Source organism: Liolophura sinensis, chromosome 1, assembly GCF_032854445.1.
Source record: "Liolophura sinensis isolate JHLJ2023 chromosome 1, CUHK_Ljap_v2, whole genome shotgun sequence".
Classification (NCBI taxonomy): domain Eukaryota; kingdom Metazoa; phylum Mollusca; class Polyplacophora; order Chitonida; family Chitonidae; genus Liolophura; species Liolophura sinensis.
In genome coordinates, this window is record NC_088295.1 from 44,565,758 (window position 1) to 44,586,351 (window position 20,594).

General features: G+C 37.1%; 1 protein-coding gene across 1 annotated transcript; it reads left to right on the forward strand.

Moving 5' to 3' along the window:
* Positions 1 to 8: 8 nt before the first annotated feature.
* LOC135470905 (tuftelin-interacting protein 11-like) lies at positions 9 to 19,440 on the forward strand. The gene is made up of 17 exons (XM_064749957.1): positions 9 to 147; positions 1,019 to 1,137; positions 3,099 to 3,247; positions 4,896 to 5,008; positions 6,009 to 6,066; positions 7,027 to 7,236; positions 7,710 to 7,857; positions 8,698 to 8,860; positions 11,655 to 11,777; positions 12,238 to 12,385; positions 12,883 to 13,067; positions 13,563 to 13,759; positions 14,133 to 14,351; positions 15,342 to 15,548; positions 16,739 to 16,902; positions 17,582 to 17,656; positions 18,721 to 19,440. Exons 2-17 carry the CDS (start codon positions 1,029 to 1,031, stop codon positions 18,895 to 18,897), a joined length of 2,445 nt encoding a protein of 814 aa, XP_064606027.1. The 5' UTR covers positions 9 to 147; positions 1,019 to 1,028; the 3' UTR covers positions 18,898 to 19,440.
* The last annotated feature ends 1,154 nt before the right edge of the window (positions 19,441 to 20,594 follow it).

Sequence of the window (20,594 nt, forward strand, 5' to 3'; positions counted from 1 at the left end):
ACGTCTGAAAATCGTCTGCCGCGCTGTTGTTTAGTCAGCGAGAACATCGCTTCCTTGATATTTCTTTAAAATAATGAAGACTTATAGAGGCGTATTTTACGTATCATTCTAATCCTCGGATACTGTCGTATCTAAGCAGTTACTTGTGTAAGTTTTGAATCCGATAACAGTAACCAGATGTAGATACACTTGGTATTTAGTGAGTTGTAAATGTTTTAAGAGCAAGGTTTATTTCAATTCCATCATGAGTTATACTGATCTCTTACTAGAGATATGTTTAATACTTTGTTGGTCACTTAAGGTATAATCAATCACTTAGTTTGGACATGGAGATAGAATGCTTGGTGTGAACAAAAAGCTGTAATCAAATAACGCGAAGTATTGGTTACTCAACTTGTGGTGTACTCTAAGCGATTTTTTTTTTACGACATTCACATATATTCTTTAATTTTATATACATATAATCATATGGTATGAGTTGTCTGAGGAGTACTCATCTGCTTAGAACTGACATACTAACCTAGTGCCAGTCCATCGAGATGAACTTGGTGTGCTAATTTAAAATATTGGCATTCACTGTATCACTGAGTCTATTCCTGTCTGTCAAAAAACTGCATACCATGTTTCCAAACTCTAACTTGATGGAACTGATTTCAGTGAGGTTTGTGTGGCTGGGGCTTAAACTTACATGTATTAAAAACTGAATGTAAGCTCTTAAATGCAAGGCACTCTGACTAGAACAAACTGACTAGACTAGAACAAAAGCTGTCAGATAGTATGTTAGTACAGCAATTCTATGGATTAATAGGGTAAGTTGACAATGGTACGGTGTAAAGGGGGCCAAAGTTAATTAGGTACAAACTGACTTGAAACTATCACCTCAATCATTGTTGGAAGAAGCATTTTATAAGAATACTTCACAGCAAGTGTATTCTCAAATTCTCTTTTTGTTTCCTCTTTTTATTCACATGCTATCATTTTTTTTTATAGAAGTTATTGTTTTTGTTTTCTTAATCAGATTGTTCAAGATGTCATCTCCAGAGGTTGATCAGTTCGAAATTAGTGAGAGAGACCTTGAAGATGCACTCAACCCAGGATCCTACCGCCCACGCATTTCGAAAAACAAGGCGACATACGGTAAACTTAATCAGCCATGAATGGGTGCTGATGATTATCTTGGCTTGAAACATACATGATATTGTTACATTAGTGCTGGATTTAAAAAAAACAACATGAGTGTATCTGATTGTTTGCATGGAATGTAGATTACAATAATTCCTCAACTTCTTCACATGTTTGCAAGGTGTTTATTCCAGTGTATTCTGAAGGCATTATTTTGTATAAATTGTTAAATTATACTTTTTGTGAAGCTTTTGTGAATTATACTTTTTTTGTGAAAATGGCCAATCTAACTGTTGTAGTTGTATATTCAAAATGAAGTTATAAGTTTGCATAAATTGTTCTGAAGGTTTCTCTTTCATATGTGAAAAGATTGAAGAATTATGATATCTTCATATGTGCAAAACTAGTTAATTTGTCAAGCAATTGTTTGTAGAAGTCATAGTTGTCCTCTGGCATTTTGAACTAGTTTTTCCTTCAATAAATATAACCACTCTTATATTCATAGGTTTACAGTGATGTCATACCTGCTATGAGCCAATCAAAAGTGCGCTCTTTGTTCACCCGACCAGAGTACTGGAGGTGAAAACAAAGCAAATTTAACCCAGGCCTTGAATAAGATTTTACCATGAAAAACGAAAAATATAGCTTTTATGTAGGAAGTTCTTTCTGGAAAAGTAATCGGAAAGTGCCTAGCCTTTAAATATGATAATTGTGGTGTCGTGTAGTACTTAAAACTTTCAAATTGGCAAAAATCTGCACTTCGCCATTTATCTCCATCTTATTTATTACCTCTTGCTCCTTGTGAGTAATCCGCATGTTCGAAACTATCATTTGATGAAATCAAACTGATCACATAAATTGTCTATTTGATTGTTTACATTTAAATGTACGAAGAGTAGCGGGCACGCACTAGCTCAGCCACCTAAGGAGCTGCTTTTGTTTTTATAGTCGATGATTGGCTCTTTTTTCAGTCTAGTAGTCTAGGCCATAAAAGTTACATGTTAAACTGAAATGGGGAAACATTGTTTCCTGTTTCGCCTGCAGTCCTGAAGTTTGTCAGGTACTTTGTAAGTGAACATGATTTCCACCAAGTCGTAACCTTTTGTCTCTAGACATAAGGTGACTGCAAATTTATTTTGTGTTTTACAGGCTGGGTGAAGAAAAAATATTCCTTTATAAAAAAGAATAAAAGTATAAAACTGAATATATTTTATTTTGTCCCTTCTTAAAAATTTTGCTGATTTTCCATTTTTCCAGACCAAGGTTTTCTGTTCATCTAAATATGCAGGAAAAATGGCTGCGATAGTCCGCATTTCCCAGAAATTAAATGTTATCAAGTTCAAAACAATAATTTAAATTGGATTAAATTATATTGATTGTGTGAATGAATATTCTTGAGCAAGGTGTTGAAATCTAGTGAAATAAACGTTCTTCACTACGACAGCTGCCAGGTTTTGGGGTGTTCTTTGCCAGGTAAATGTATATGATAAACCCTTTGAAACTAAGTAGAGTCAAACAAGTTAGGAGAGTTTTGAGTTAGAACTCTTTTGTCGTTAAAAATGAAACAGTACCATGTGACTTTGGAGGCGGTTAAGCAATTTTTTTTACAGTTATTTACTGATCAACTATCATACGTTTTCCGAAGACACAAATGACAACCCTTTTCATGAGAAATTTCTTAAACAAATTTTAAAAAGTTAAAAAAATCCAGCTCCTTGATTATTTTGATCGATTGTCTACTCTAGATAAATTTTTCCATAACTTTTTTTTCAGGCGCTTAAGTAAAAGGGGTGAATAATAGTTGCCTAACATTTTTGGAAGGTTCCAAGTTGCAGTAGGACTTTTTACCTTAGCCACAGAAGAGTTCAAAGTTGAAAACGCCTCTGTTCTGAGACCTTCCAGTGAAAGGAATAAACAGCTGAGTGAACACAGATATTGGATGAAATGCATGGTAACTGTTCGGTGTATATTTTCAGGTATCTGGGCTGAGAGCGATGATGAGGAGGATACCAGACCCTCATTGGGGAGGAAAAAGAAGGCTAACTACACTGCCCCCATTGGGTTTATCAGTGGAGGACTCAAGCAAGGCTCGAAGGTGGTCAAACCTGGACAGGAAGATGAAGAGGTGTGTTTTCTTTGATACTGTGTTTTCTTGACTTTGTTTTTCATAAATTCTGTCAGATAAGATAAAATAATGGTAAATATGCATATATTATGAAACATAACAAAGGTGTCAGACATTATAATTTAAATAAATTTAATTTATAAAAACTAAAATAAGTCTGCCTATGTCGAGAACTAGTGATACAGACAATGCTCAAATATACAGTATCGAAACTCTGTACCAGGGAGAATTGAATTTTAAGTGTTTTTTCGTAGTGTAAACTTCAAACTTGCTGAATTTATTGTAGTGATTGCCGAATCTAGACTTGATATTTAACCCCACAACAAAAATGTTTTGCCTGTATCTTTGATGATTTATCCAGAAATGTCAAAGTCCAGTTAATGAGGTCTACCAGTATATTGTTTCACATTCTCTGCTGCAGAGTTGAGTGCTGCACATATTTTTTTCATACAGGTAACATAGCTAGCAACTTTGTCAACCTGCTTTACATTGGACATCTAAAAAAAGCATTAATCCAGGCATCATGTTGTTAAGCCCTACTCATGACTTTTGACAAATTTTGAGTACTAAAGCCTCCAGCACAGCAAAATATCAGAATTTTCCGTATGATACAAACAAATGGACAATACTCTCTATTTCTGTCCTCATTGTCCTGTCTTTTAAGAATAAAGAAGTGATTAAAGGAGAAGAAAATATAAAAATGATGCGAAAATCAGATAAAAGAGCATGAAAACTTATTTGCAAGTATGATCTTTAATATTTCTTCCATTTTTTCTTTCAGGAGAAAAGGGTATTTGAAAATATTTTTGCATAGTGGATATTTGGGACCACCTCTTGGTATTTATCGTCTTTGCCTACTAATGTTATAAGGATGTGATGCATGCCTAGTATGTAAATTTGTTGTTTACGTCCAAACACATGCATGTATTTTTAATTATAATAATATTTGTGAATATATTAAAAATATAAACATGATTAAAATCCAGGTTGAACACCTTTGTTAGCTGAAAAGACTAAATTCTAGCGCAACAATATTTATTAAACATGTCCTCATTTAAAATGTTATTATGCAAAGACAGTGTATGCTAAAAGGTGGTTCTAAATACGCACCATACAATTTACATTTACAACTAACTTTTCGTAACCTTCCATGTGAACTTCATTTAATTTTTATGTTTTCTCCACATATGGAGGGCCACGATCCTGATCTCTACCAGAATTGAATGGATTGGTGCTTAAAGTTACCTTAAGTCACTTAAAATTTCGTCCACAAAGGTGCATTTTTAGAAGAAAATAAATGCCACAAAATATTATTTTCGGTGTTGAAACTTAAAATTTTCCAGTAGAATATTATCCAGTGTTCCCAGCAAACATCAAATCACCTTTCTAAAATCAACATAACTCTTAGAATGAGGACAAATGTGTGAGTTAGTCATGAAAGAAATTGATGATCACGGAGGGTAGGTCAGTCTCTGCACATGAAAATTTCAACTAAACCAGTGTATAACTTCTTTAGCAAAGTTACTGACAGACACATGAAGAGTCATGGAGACAGACAGCTAAACACTGGCGAAAACATAACCTCCTATGGAAGGGGTAATTATGTTAGATGAGATGTTTACAGAAATTCCTTGGCTTTGTTCATCAGGATTCTGATGAGGACTTTGACACTGGGAACTTAGCAGCCAGCATAGCTAGAGAGAGGTTCAAGAGCAAGTCACAGAAACGCCCAGGAACTGGCTTCCACAAACACTCAGACAAGTAAGACTGTAATGACTGAGCAAGCTCAGCTTTCTACCCAAGTATATGTTACCTCCACATACTTATGTTAACTGTGTTTTAACCCTGCTTTGTTTTTAACAGAATAACACTGCATGCTGCTAGGATAATGAATGGAAGCCTAGACACCATATCTGTTTGATACATAATGATCCAGTTTATTGTTAAAATGCCCAAGTAATGTATGTGCATGTGCAGTGGCTCTGTAGCAGAAATGAAACCATGTATAATGCTATAATGGCCAATCGCCCAAGAACGTTCTCAGAAAGGTTAAGTCTATGATCTTGGATCTCTGGTTCTCAGAAATGTCAATAAAGCGGTACTGCTGACAGGTGAATGTTCTTGTACTGAAACGATCTCACAAAACTGTGATCAGGAGTAGGGACAGTTACACAACTGAAAACTTGAGATGGATGTCCTGTTGGCTCGGTTGGTAGAGTGCTGAATTGTGGATGAGATGCAGGGAGTAAAACATGTAACTGTGGTTACGCATGAATGGTGCTGAGGCACTGTACATCTTGACACACCAACCCACATCACATCTTCACATTTGTGCGCGTGCATGCTGACTAATCCATGTGTTGATGTGTGCGGTTAGACTGATCATTGTGTACAAGAATTGATTTATTTATTTCTTTATTTGCTTGATTTTTTATGCCATACTCAAGAATATTTCCCTTATAAGACGGCAACCAGAAATATGGTGGGAGGAAACCTAAGCAGAGCCCCGGGGGAAACCCACAACCATCCGCACGTTTTTACAAGAATTAAACACATGCAGTATAATGTCATCAATATACACAGCACAGAAGAATATCTTAAGCTAAATTAAGAAAAGGTGCCATTTACAGATTATGTGTAATTTTCAGAATTTCTAATGCTGGGCAGGCTGGTTGTGGTGGTTGTAATAAACTTTAAAGTACAGTCACTTAAATTGCAATCACTAAATCTTTACAGTCTATCAAATTCATTTTATTTCCAGGGCATTTGGAGGCTGGGAGAAGCATACCAAAGGTATTGGACAGAAACTACTGCAGAAGGTACTTACCTTAAAGCGCTTGTAATGTAATTTGGTATAGCATAACAGGCTCTCACAATCTCAAGTGTACAGGTGTGCGCTTGTGTCTCCAGTATAGCACAGGAGATTTGTAATATTCTTTACTATTTTCTTCAGGTTTGTCTAGCTGTTTTAAATTGTCAAATAAACTTTCATGAGAAGGGAAATTTGCTTTTGAGAATTACAAGTAGATGTATTTCTGACCATTTGTACATGTACAATACATTTGAAATGCCTGATATATTTAGTAGTGTCATTATTCCTCAAAATGTATTGTGTAAAAGCTGTAAAGCTATACTGTGTGAAAAGTATATTGCGTTTGAGTGAGATGGTGTTTTTCTTTGCCCTATTTAGTGACGGTAATATTTAGTTATTTTTAGTCAGTTAGCCTGAAGTGCTGCTGTTAAAACTGCTAATCTATGACCAGTGTTAGAGGTCACTTTGAACTGGGGTGCAGAAGTTCACAAAAATTGCAGTTTCTGAAATCTGCAATGGGAGGAGTATGAAAGTGTGTCCAAAATTGCAGTTGTTGAAGCCTGCATTGGGAGGAATCTGGAAGTTTACCCCTTTAAACCTGGGTATACCATATAAGTTGCACTGTGATGGGTGTAGAAGTGTAGCTGAAAATACTGAATTACATGTGGCTCCCTTTAAGTCACTGACTTGTGGGGACAAGCTATGGTTGTAAAATAAGGTGACACAAGCTAGTTGAAGATTTACCTTTAAAAGACAGATTTTAATTTTTTAAACTGATTTTAAATGCCCAGGATAAACCTTAGAAATAAACTAACAAAATCACCTATTGAAAGTACATGTACAATGCATTATACATGTATAACAGTTGTGGACAAAAAATGCCCACAAACAGTGCATATGAATGAAACAGTGTTCACTATGCTACAAAGCAGATTGTAAGAAATAATATATTATGCTTGTTGATCAGATGGGATACGAGCCTGGTAAAGGCTTAGGGAAGAAGAGCCAGGGTATAACAGCCCCCATAGAGGCTGTCCAGCGGAAGGGAACTCGGGCAACACTTCAGTACTATGGCCAGGAAAAACCCGCCTCGGCATACAAGAATGTTGTGGACTCGGACGAAGAAGAGGCTAAAGAGTTCAAAGAGCAACTTCAGCAGTGGAAAAAGCAACCAGAGGTAACATTTCACAGTGTTTGAGTTTTATGGTGGGATGTTTAAGTTACATGTATAATAAATTCTAATTTTAGAATGGAAAAGTTAGAAGCTGACAGAAAGCTAAAGCAGATAATGAATTCTCAGAGAGATTTAGATAATAATAAAAAATACATGTAGTACATGTTAGCATTATGAATCATGCTCAAAGGAGATCCCAGAGCAAAGTAAACGCTTTTTATCTGTGATCAGTAAAATTTTTGGCATCCTGTCTTTTAATAGGGACTAATTCTTTTAATGAAGGGTCTGAATGGAAAGTACCAGTTTTTGACTTTCGCAACTATTGTGAACCTTTACTTGATTTTAATCGAGCTTTCTGAATCACCTTATGCTAGTATCTGAATATATCAGATATCCCATTTCAAGACGTCGTATAGCATGAATATCATTGTGTTGAATATGTTGGTTTATTTAAATACTCCCTTATTTTTCATCAGGGCCTGAGGAAAAGACCAAAGTATCAATACAAGACAGCTCAGGAGCTGATTGAAACAGGCAGCACCAAGAAGCGGAGAGGACCAGCCAGCGATATTGCCAAAGTGAAAGTGATTGACATGACGGGCCGGGAGAAGAAGGTCCTCTCAGGTAAAATTTATCACATGCTCACTGGGGCTGGACAGTATAGGGCAGTAATATGATTCATGTGAGCAGTGCTTCTGTGGATGTTAAATGTAATGAGTTATATTGTACTTTGTTTTCTTTTGTATTACTACTGATGGAAGATAAAATATGGTCAATTTTGTGTGGGTTGGCTTCCATAATATTTCTTTTTGTGCCTCAGTCTCATCTTATTCCTGTGTAAATTCTTCAGTGTTGTTCAAATTGTGTTCATTAATTGTTGCACTGGGTTATCTTATATTTCTCATTTGTGTCAGCAGGTTACTATGCTGTTTCTCATCTGTCTCACCAGGTTACAAAGCTATTTCTCATCTGTCTTACCAGGTTACCATGCTATTTCTTATTTGTTTCACCAGGCTACTTAGCTATTTCTAATATGTCTCACTATGTTACCTTGCTATTTCTCACATGTCTCACCAGGTTACCCAGGCTACTTTGCTATTTCTAATATGTCTTACTACATTACCTTGCTATATCTCACATGTTTCACCAGGTTACAAAGCTATTTCTCATATGTTTCACCAGGCACAGCAAGCTTTTTCTCATTTTTCACCAGGGTATTCTATACCTCATATGTCTCACTAGGTTACCATGCTATTTCTCACGTCTTATCACATTACCTTGCTATTTCTCATCTGTCTCACCAGGTTACCATGCTGTTTTTCATTGGTCTCACTAGGTTACCATGCTATTTCTCATTGGCCTCACCAGGTTACCCAGCTATTTCTTATTTGTTTTATCAGGTTACTATGCCATTTCTCCTTTGTCTCACCAAGTCACCATGCTATTTGTCGTTTGTCTTACCAGGTTACCATGCTATTTCCCACCGCCACGACAGACCTGATGAAGATGAGGATGACTTCCAGGATGAAGGCCCCAAAGCCCGAGTGTTTGATATGCCAGAGCTAATCCACAACCTCAACCTGCTGGTGGACATGGCTGAGGAAGAGATTGTACTCAATGACAGGAAGTATGTGCTCTCTTAGCCACTGAATGCCATAAATACATGGAACTTTAATTTAACTGATCTTTCAGGTCAACAGCTGAAGTGTTGCACTGCAGCTGACTTGCCTTTAATGGGTGATGTTTTGGTTCCAGTTTCTGCTGGAAGTTTTGCTTCAGCTTGAAGTTTGCTAACTAGGTTTTTTTTGGTACATGTACTTTGTAAATTTCTGTGGTTTTCTGCATGAGCTTCCTGGTTTTTCCATCTTTGTTAAATATTCTTTAGTATGGTAGTAAAATCAGTTCATAAGAAATGAAATCTAGTCATAAACTGACATCTTATATAAGACACTTTATTGCACAAGAGTAAGTGAACCGTGGGAATACAGACAACAGACGCCATGCATGACGGTTGTTTACAGCTGGTATATAGTACTGAATAATAATTCATCTCTTAACTTAAATGCTTTGAAAACAAAAAGACTTAAACTTCGAATAACAGATTTGGAATTTTCTGTCAGTAATGAAACCAGTTTCTGCCAGTTAGGATATTTCCAGTGAAAAGGTAGAGTATACTTTTTACGCAAATTACTGAACGCTGGGGCAAACAAGAATGAAATGAAACTCATCCTCCAGTATATTAGATAGTACACATTTTCTATTTTCTACTGTCTACATACAGTCACGTAGAAAGATGCTCTAGTGGATGTGCTCAGACACTCGTTCCAATTCTGCTTGAAATTATCTCTTAACCTTAATTTCACTGTAGACAGAAAAACATTGACATTTCCAACACTTTGAACCCAGTATACATCCTTTAACCCCAAATTACAAAGCAGATTGCGTAATCGCATACACCAGATTTCCTTATTGGGATAAAGATATACATCATGTAACATTATATTATACATTTGCTTTCGTCAAGAAATAACAATTTCGTCCAAAATTTAACTATAATGAACGTACATCTTGTGAATAAATCTATCCTTCAGAGTTGACCAGAGATGAAGTCATTTTGTGTAAAGCGCTTTACCTCGAGAACAGACTTACAAAATTGAAGGTGGACAGTTTCTAATCTTTCACCTATAGAGAAACCTTGCACTTCAGCCTGGTAATTCAAAATCGGAAGCACAGGTTTATAAAATGGTTGTGATTAATGATGAACTGTTACGTTATCAAAGTTATACAGATTTTATTCAAGCAGAATTAGCTGTCAGGGCTTGACCAGATAAAACATTAGCTGCCTCACTGAAAGAGCCTCCTGTTGTAAATGCGATACCTAGATAGCTAAATTTATTCATAATTTCTAATTCTGTTTAATTGTAATAAAAAAATAATTGTTTGCATGTCCCCACCCTTTTCGGAATATCATAACTTTAGATTTATTCACATTTACTATCATTTGCCACCTGTCACAAGAATTTTTTAATATATAGAAAGCCTTCTGCAACTGTCGTGTCCGCAAAAATAACATTGTCATCTGCATATAAAAGTAAAAACAGCTTCATCGTGTTTACATCTATACCATCAGCTCCTTTAAGAAACAATTCATCTTCAAGATCATTCAGATACATCGCAAATAAAAACGGAGACAAACACTCCCCTTGTCACACTCCTCGAGCACAGAAAAAAGGATTACTAATGTCATTATTTTATGTCAACACATGATTTTAAAGACGCATACATCAATTTCAAAATAATTAATATCCTACCTCGAATGCCTAATTTTAGTAACTTCATCCATATTAGATCTCTAACAATATGATCAAAGTCTTTTGTAAACTCAACAAAAGCCGAATATAATGTTTTCTTAGTATTCAATATTCAATTGATCTAACAATTCAAAACAAACATATTATTAACTGTACCCATCCGGGCCCTCTATGCTGTCTGTGCCTCCACATATACACTATATTTACCTGCTGATGCGTAAAGCTGGTTGTTTATTATGCGTATAAAATTTTACAAAGATTACCTAAAAGGGTTATGCCACGAAAATTCTCTATATCGTTTACACTGCCTTTCTTATGCAGAGGAATAATGTAACCTTCAGGCTAAGAATCAGGAAAATATCCACTGGACAGAATTGCATTGAGTAACGCTAATAATACAGGTTGAAGAAAACCTATGCCATAAATAAAAAATTCATTAAGTAACCAATACGAACCACTAGACATATTCCAACTCATCAAACGTTATTTGTATTTCTACCTGCATAAAATTACTCACGTGTTCAGCGTCCTTGTCTGATATAAAAAAAATTTGCTATCAGGGTTATTAATGGCTTTGAAATATCTCATGAAATTAGACATTGGGATAGCTGGTGATTGCAGAGGGACAACACTTCTTAGAAGCTTCCAACATTTTTTCCCATTTGAAAATCTTAGTCTCTCAAACTTCCTAGTTTGGGTGCTCTTAAAATGGCGTCTAACTTTCCATATAACTCTCTTATACTCAATACGAGCTGTCACCGGAGCAGTTCTGCTGTATTCAATTTTTTCTTTCCTAAAACACTTTAATCTCTTATAAAATATTTCTTGCTTAATATCACATTCATCGTTGAACCATTGTGACGAGGGACTAGCCAGCTTGGTTCTGTTCGCAGTTTATTGATTAATTTATTATTAATTCTTCTGAAAATCATACAACATACATGTGCTTGTACTACCTCAGAAATATAAGTGTCCATTACTAAGTGGTTTGGGGATTTGAGACAGATGGAAGTTGTCAGAGCCCCTGAATCAGCCACACTCTGCCCAAAATGGTGTATAACTGTTCTGGATTGACTAAATATGGTTGTGGAAACTTGCTCTTTGCTTTAGGCTACGACATGAGAAGGACATGATCATTAACATGAATCATGAGAGAGAAAGACTGGATGCAATCTGCAGGGAAGAAGAGAAACAGATTGAGAGGCTGAACAAAGTGTTAGACATGGTAGCTAGGTGAGCCTTGCATCCATTGGGTCAACTGCTTTGCCTTCAATGTTATTATCTACCTTTGATTGTTTAGAATATACAAAATTTTTATTTTATCCATATCCATATCTAACTTGTTAGAAAGGTTGTCTGTAACTTGCGAAAGGTCAGTGGTTTACCCCAGGCCCTTCAGTTTCTTCCACCTCTAAAACTGATAGCCATTATATTTGTGAAAAATTTTTGAGCATTGCGTTCATCAACAGTCAAACAAATAACTAACATTTATAATGCTGTACAAACTTAGCATAATAAAAGAAAAGGACTAGTACCAAAAAACAACGGAAAATCATTTCTTTGTCTGATATTTTCAGATATGTTGAGAAACAAGTCTAAAAAACCATTGTTGTTAACTAATGGCCTGTGACTTACACCCTGTAATATGAGAGTTTTTCTCTCAGTTTTTACTGTGTTGTGTGTGTTATGTTAGTTGTGAGGAGAGGACAAAGCCTGACTGCCCCAACCCCCTGAGTCTGGCTGAGTGTGTGGAGATATTCCAGACTCTGCAGACTAGCTATTATGAGGAGTACAAGATGTATGATCTCTCAGCTCTTGCAGCAGCCCTAGTATTCCCCATGGTAAGTATATTTTTGTACAGTTTTATAATTTGAATGTTTGTGATTATGTCCTACATATGTCCTCCACAAAATGTTGCTGGGCACTTGACAGTTGTACCAAAATGTATCCATGTGAAGAGTTATACATTAAAACCTCCAGCTTTCTGAGGTTTGATACAAATTAGTTGGGAAGTGATAAATTTTTTTTTTTTTAAATTTAGGTTTAATTTCACATTTCTATTTGTGAATTCAATCACAATGTAAAACTACAATTCAAGATGTAGTCTAACTTTCTGGATTTTCAAATTGTAATCGACTTAATATCTTTATGTAATAGCTTTCATTTATTTATTTATTTGATTGGTGTTTTATATTTTACTTATACGAAGTCGGTGGTACATTTCACATGATCATTATTTCAAAGTGGGAAAAAGTAAGTCTTGACATCACATCTCAGATTTTGAAACTGATACCCATTGCAGCCTGGGAAGTTATGATTGGATGAATTTCTTTAACAGATGAGGCAGTACTTTAAGAACTGGGACCCGCTGAGAGAGCCCAGGTATGGTGTAGAGGCCGTGAAAGAGTGGCGTTATCTACTCGAGGGTTCCACTAGCCAGTACAGTCAAGACATCAAGAACCTAAGTCCTTACCAGCAGTTACTCTGGGAGGTCTGGCTACCTCTTATCAGACCGGTCATCATGTAAGTGTAGAGAGAACCTTGGATAACCTTCATACTCATTGTGGTAGGGGAAACAGTTAGTACGAGAAAGAGAAAAAAAGTGTAAAAATATATTTGAACAGTGGCAAGGAGTTTGCTGTTGCATATGTTTATTAAAGATTAGTTCTATAAATTAGAAAAATTTACTTAAAAGATGAGCTGAATAAGGGTATCCTTTGCAGTTGTATTTGAATTCACTGCTGCCTTTACAGTCCTCAACAATTTGGTACACAAATTTGGTATTTGGAATTCTTTTGTTAATTTGTCTTCATAGCAGCTAGAAAGTGTTTTTTTGTTTTCATCTTCAGTTCTTTAGCTTCGGTAACATCTAGTTCAGGTGAATGGAGTAATTCCCTAATTCAAAAAGCGACTTTGATTGCAAATAATGAAAACGGGCTAAATATGATATGTAGCAAATGTGCTGTTATATTAAACAGATTTGTAATTCCTCATTATTTTGTGGTTTTTGTGATTTAGGAAATGGCAGGTGCGAGACTGCGAACCTGTGATAGCCCTGGTGGACGCCTGGATGCCTGTCTTACCTCAGTGGATTGTGGAGAACGTACAGGATCAGCTCATTATGCCCCGCCTACTTCAGGAGGTGGACTGCTGGAACCCCCTGACTGACATGGTCCCCATTCACGCCTGGCTCCACCCATGGCTCCCAATCATGGGTAAGTCACACCCATTTATACAGAGGGTTCAGACTTGTTTTCCTCCAGCCTGGCATGCATATTTGTGAATCACACGTGGGAAAGTTTGTCAAAAACTTGCCTAAGGTTGGTGGATTTACCCCAGGTAATAGCAGTGTATAGAGTTTTAAAGTGAAACTGAATATATCATGGTCCCATGGTTTATGCTCAACAGGGGAAATATTTGCCAGTTATAAAGTTACTACATGCTGAATCTGTTCTAACTTCTTATATTGTATGAAGTGAAGAAAATAAAAGATTCTTAACGAAACCTTATTGAATTGTACAGATTAATGTTATGGATTGATGCTTGGCCAGCATTGATTCTAATTTTCATGAGTCATTTCCCCATCAGGTGACAAACTGGAGCCTCTGTACGCGCCGATCCGTCACAAGCTGGCCAACGCCCTGATAAACTGGCACCCGTCAGATGTGTCAGCCAAGCTCATCCTCCAGCCCTGGCTCAAGGTGTTCAAACCTGGCCACATGGAGGCCTTTGTGGTAAAGAACATTCTACCCAAACTGGCCATGTGCATGCAAGAGTTCATGATCAACCCTCACCAACAAGTCCTAGGTAAGTAGGCTTGTTATGTGCAAGGTTTGTTATCATGCATTGTTTTCTCTGCCAAGGGGACTTGGTGGCATTTATATGTCTATCTGTCTGTCAGCAACTTCAATGAAAAAGTTAAATATGGATTGGGATGAAACTTTGGATTATTTGTGGATCAAAGACTTTCTTTTGAACGATTCTTCACCTTAGAGCGATAGGATAGAAATGCAGAATAATGACCCTTTGTCTGTAGTGGAGGGATTTGTGCTTAAATGTGACTGGTATGTGATGGTACATTATGGTGGTGAAGACACCAGAACATCCTTGTGGCAAACAAGACGCCTATGTTCAATTCCCACTCAGGTCATGCTTAAAATTTGTGAAATTGGCAGCCTGTACTTCCTTGCGCTTCGTGGTTACCATTAGGAGTCCATTAAAAATGGAGACAAAGTATTAAATGAATGTACGACATACGTCGAAATATCATGTCAGAATGGGTGTTTTTTCATTCACCCTATTTGTTTATTACTCCAGTTGTATATGGGAAGGTCTTCCAGCAACATACGGGCGGAAGTGAGTTCCCCCAGGGGTCTGCCCACTTTCCTCCCAACATAATATTGATTGCCATCGTATAAGTGAAATATTATTGAGGTGGCATAAAACTCAATCAAATGAATAATATTTGTGTATAACTTAAAACTTACCATGGGGGCCTCTGGGGCAGAATTGGTTAGCGCCCTAGCGCAGCGTAATGATCCAGGAGACTCTCACCAGTGCAGTCGCTGTGAGTTCAAGTCCAGCTCATGCTGGCTTTCTCTCCGGCCGTATGTGGGAAGGTCTGGTAGCAACCTGCAGATGGTCTTGGGTTTTCACCGGGCGTATAAGTGGAATATTCTTGAGTGCGGCGTAAAACACCAATCAAATAAATAAATAAATAAAACTTACCAGTGAACGCATTTTTAAACAAATCTGTGGCTTAATGTATGACTTGACTGTGTTTTTGTCATATTACAGAGCCGTGGCGCTGGCTGATGGAGTGGAGTGACATCATTCCCACACCGAGCATGGTGTCTATGTTAGAGAAGGCCTTTTTCCCCAAGTGGTTACAGGTGCTCTGTACCTGGCTTGGCAACATGCCAAACTATGAGGAGGTCACCAAGTGGTACTTGGGCTGGAAAACTCAGTTCCCTGACAACTACCTATCACACCCAACAGTCAGGGGTAAGTTCTCATTCATTGATTTGTTGGGAGGAGGGAATAAAAATGTGGATTTGTTCTGCCCAGGAGAGCTGTGGTCCAAATTTTTTATACAAAAAGACAAATAATGTCAGCCAAATTTATAAGGCTGTCTAGAGACAAGGTACAGTGGTTCTTTTTTTTCTCTGGCCTCACTGTGGTTTGCTTTAAATAGGAATGACCTAAAAATTCATCCACAAAAGTGCATTTTTAGAGGCAAATAAAGTCACAAAGTATTATTTTTGGTGCAGAAACTTACATATCTTCCCGTAGAATATCATCCATGTTCCAAGCAAACTCAAAACACCTTTCTAAACTCAATAGAACTTTCAGAACCAGGGAAAATGGGCAATTCAAATATTTGATTTGTTTAAATTGTAGATTTTTCATAATGTACTGAAGAATATTTCACTTACAGCTGTATCTCGTACGTGGCAAGGTCTTCAGCAAGCTGTGGATGGTTGAGGGTTTCTCCTGGGCCCTGCCTGGTTAAGTCCCACCATAATGCAATCATATGAGTGAAATGTTCTTGAATACGGCGGAACTTCAGTCAAGTGAACATGTTACTAAAATTCCAATCTAATAAATAAACAAATACCCTACTTCTTCTAAAATTTGGGACAGATATATTGACTAAAATGAGCAGACCAGATGTCTGAGAAGAAATAGGGTACGACTGTATGCAAAGATGGTCAGAAAAAACCTGGCCTTAAGCAACCGGAGAATAAAGCGGGTGAATTTCAAATACATGACCTCCATTGTTTGTCTGACCTTTGAATATGATCAATTCATTTAACAAGGGGCCAGAGACGCCAGCATCTTTTTGCGAGCAGTCGCAGTTATTGCGAATTTGGACTTATGTTTATATCAACTCTCAGTATTGCAGTTAAATATTTCTGTTACATATTCCAGTGTACTGTTAGATTGGATATCTATTTGGCAGCACTGCACATATCAACAGCATATTTATTTATTTGTTTGATTGGTGTTTTACGCCATACTCAAGAATATCTCGCTTATACAACGGCGGCCAGCATTGTGGTGGGAGGAAACTGGGCAGAGTCCGGGGGAAACCCACGGCCATCTGCAAGTTGCTGACAGACCTTCCCACGTACGTCTGGAAAGGTAGCCAGCGATTTAGTCATAGATTCATCAAGCTTTTGTATTGTGTTCAGAGCAGTTTAGCCGTGCCCTGGACATCATGAATAGAGCGGTGTCGGGTCACTTCCAGCCTGGGGCTAAGGAGAATATGGCATACTTCACCCACACAGAGAGGAGACAGATGGAGGCTAAGCCAGCTCCAGCAGGGGCCACAGAGAAACGGGAAGCAGAGATCGCTGTAAGTCTCCACAGTGTCAACTGCTGGAATTGTATCTCGGAAATCTGATATACTGTATTTCTTCTATAGTTTAAAAGTTAAAGTAAAAATGTATCACTGGAAGCACATAAAGGCCCTAAAATGACACCAACATTTAAGTTTTTGTCATAAGGAATTAATCAAACTTTACAAAAAATAGCTAAGCGGCCATATCAGATGGATGAGCGATTCAGAATCAAGCAAAATTTGTCAGCTGAACTTTAGCTGAAATACAGTAAATGTATAGTGTGTTCAAAAAGTTTATAGTTATTAAAAGCTAAAGTAAAGAAAACTTTATTTGTTTATTTATTTGATTGGTGTTTTACACTGTACTCAAGAATATTTCACTTATACAACGGTGGCCAGCATTATGGAGGGAGGGAAAAGTAAAGAGAAAAGTAATCTAATTTTGTGTACCATGAAGTCGTGCAGTGGGGAACAATTTTGTTTGCTTTTTGAATTTAATATGTATTGGGTTTTGGGTATTGATTTCCTATTTTTTCCAAATACCAGTGGGAAATTTGCCGATCAGTGTTGAAAACATGCTCAGTGAGCATATTTCATTTTGAATTCTAACTGAGCATTTATGATAGGATTTAACATGGCCGATGTGTTAATCATTGTGTATGTTGTATTATCCTTATACTCCTTTGTGTTACAGACTAAAGCTGCCCAGAATATCAGTGCTGCTGGGCCTACAGTACCTTACAGTTTCAGAGATCTAGTGGAGAAGAAGGTAAAGTGCTATGAAAGATGCAAAATTAAGTTTCGATTACTGGTTTTTTCATGTATCAGGGCCTGCATTTATACACAAACAGCAAAAACCTGAGCACTTATCACTATCTGGTACAACAACCATGAAATAAATAAATATATGCGCTTTATCAGCTGTTGTTGGCAGAATGTTATTTTGTCAGAAATCAGAAGATTGAGGGATTTGCAAGTATAAGACCTGTGTGAGTCATTGAGTTTTGTGGAATTAAATTTCATTGAATGTGATTTATTGTTAATAACAAAATGTAAAGCCAACCTGTAAATGTACGTGTATGTGAACAGACACTTGATGAACATGTTTGCCACGTTGTTCATGTTGCTCAGTTATGGAGAATGCTGTGTGACTCACAGGTAGATTGCTCGAAAGAGCATCCCTTCAGCCCATTAATCCTTACCAAGCTAATGCAGGAAAACTCACTCCTCTTTGGCAAATCCTAGGCAATTCTCCTCTGACTGGCAAATCCTACATAGCTCACTGCTCACTGGCCAGTCAACAGAAACTCACTTCTCCCCCATCAAATGCAGGGTATTATTCTGGCTTTGTCTGAGTATTTGTCATGTACTACACGGGTGTTTTGGTTTCTTAGAACCAGGCTGTCGTTGTAGAATAGGGGGCCTGCAATATAAGGCTATGCTATTTTAAATTGTTTTACGTGCAGAATAAGTGAGAAGAGGGTATACAAATGAAAATAACAAATGAAAATCATCTGATTCTAAATGTGGACTATCCCAGCAAATTTTCCTGTTTAAGACATATTTAAATGAAAGGAAAGCCTTGAAAATCAGCAAAGTCAAAGAAGATCGGGCAAAATAAAAAGTTGGATTTTCAGTTTTATTTTTATGCCATTTTTGTTTCTTTTAGTGTCAGCTTATTAGTGTCGCCAAACACACTGATAAAGGGAATAAATAGTTTAATTATCTTACCTGTACAAGGAAAATAACATATTATAACATGCAGTAAAACACCAGTTGGGAATAAAATACCCGTCACTTACCAAGATATTGTTTTGTCATTACTTTTTTCAGGCAGAAGAGAATGACCTGCTATGTGTGCCTATTGTGGGGAAGATGCACCAAGGGAAGCAAGTCTACAAATTTGGCAGTCAGCAAATCTATATTGACCGCAGTGTGCTGTTTATGATGCGACCCACACAGCACTGGGTTCCTGTCTCACTACAGGCCCTGTTAGACTGTGCCAGGTGACATCTCACAGACTGTACAGAGACATGTGCTTAACCGTGATCATGCCATTTATGGGATAGCTACATGCTTATTGTAATACCATCACAGAGAAGGGTTAATCGCCGGACCAGAGCTGATGGTGTGTTTGGCATGGCTGGTCCTTCGCAGACTTCGTGTGAGAAGCAGACTTCGGGATAAAATGTTATGGCAGATTGTGTGCGTCGAGATTAAGGCTGTTCCTCAAAGCAGCAGTAAAGTTATACCTTACCTGACGAGGTCTTAAAACAACAACAACAATATAGGACCACCTCACTTCATATCCATAATGGTGTCACATCAACTGATCAAAGTTGTCATAGAGGCACTTTCAAAGCTGATTGTTAAAGAACATTACAGTGGACTTGTGAGTGCCTGGCAGATTCTCTTTGGCATACTGATATAAGAGCAGTTTGAAGCTAGGGCAGACATATCACATATTGCTTTTGTTGGTACAATACCTCCGGTAATTCCAGGAGAAATGGTTTCTTTCAAAGAGTCGCTCTAATAAAGTGTGAACCCTGTGTGATCATGCTGATCACCACAAACTTCATTTCTATGAATTCTAGTGGTTTACACTAATTCTACCAGCTTGTCAATGTTGATTACATAATGTTACATAAGACTTTTGGTCTTAGTAATATATAATTTATTGAGGAATTTTCCTGCATTCACAGATGTTGATACAGCACCAAATGGGGTGGTCTTGCACCGCATATTTTCCCATTTATAAAGATCATGCAGATTTTACAATAGATGTAAATAAAATTGAATAAAAGTTGCAAATATCTTATTATGTGAATCCTCAAAACAAGAAAAGGAATGAACTGATTTACATATAGTATTGTGTTTGTGTATGTGAGCAGTTGATATTAATCAGCAACACCTTCTCTGCAATCTTTGTTAAAGATTTTAAACTTTGTTTTCTGGGAAAAGAACTTCTTGGCACACACGTAATATATAGATGCATGTAATAAGTTGAAGGCAGCTGTACAGGAATGACAGTAGTGGACTCGTATTCCTTGTGAACTCCAGACCATGAAAACAGGTGTGATATTACAGTGGTCAGTCTATTTGATTGGCACTTTACGCCGTAATCAAGAATATTTCACTAATTAGACGGCTGTCAGTATTACGGTCAGTTAATGTATCAGCGTTGGCATGCAAAGTAAATGAACATGGCAGCAGTGATTTCTGATGAGGTATGCTGGTCCTTCACCAGTTAGGGTGCATGTTCAAATCCAGCTGTTGTGGGCACAGCTTCAGGGTTTCATAATGGTTTACTCAGTTCCCTTTACTGGGACGGTACTCAGATATCTTATGACCCTTGTACAACAAAAATAACTTTGAGAATGTCATAGATAAATAAATAAAGATGCAGTGTAAATTTAAATGAAACAGAAAAGGGTGTGTCAGAAATATATTTTGTATATATATATATATATATATAACTCAAAGCTTATAAATGCAATGTCAAAATATTAAACAGTCCCTGTTACACAGTAAAATTATTCAGTAGATTACTAGTGGTGAACAGGAGTTTTTTCATAGCGGCATTACAAGATTCCAAACTGTAAGAGCGATGATAAACTTGAACCAGAGAATAATGGTTGAAGACCGGAATGCAAATCGGTCACGGTATTTCACTTTAATATATTTCACTACCTCACACCAATATGATA

What these genes read in the sequence shown, in the direction of transcription:
- LOC135470905 (XM_064749957.1), top strand. Translation starts at nt 1,029, where the DNA reads ATGTCATCTCCAGAGGTTGATCAGTTCGAAATTAGTGAGAGAGACCTT. An exon ending in AGTGGAAAAAGCAACCAGAG is followed by an intron (nt 7,237 to 7,709) that starts GTAACATTTCAC and finishes ATTTTTCATCAG; the next exon opens with GGCCTGAGGAAAAGACCAAA. An exon ending in GTGTTAGACATGGTAGCTAG is followed by an intron (nt 11,778 to 12,237) that starts GTGAGCCTTGCA and finishes GTGTTATGTTAG; the next exon opens with TTGTGAGGAGAGGACAAAGC.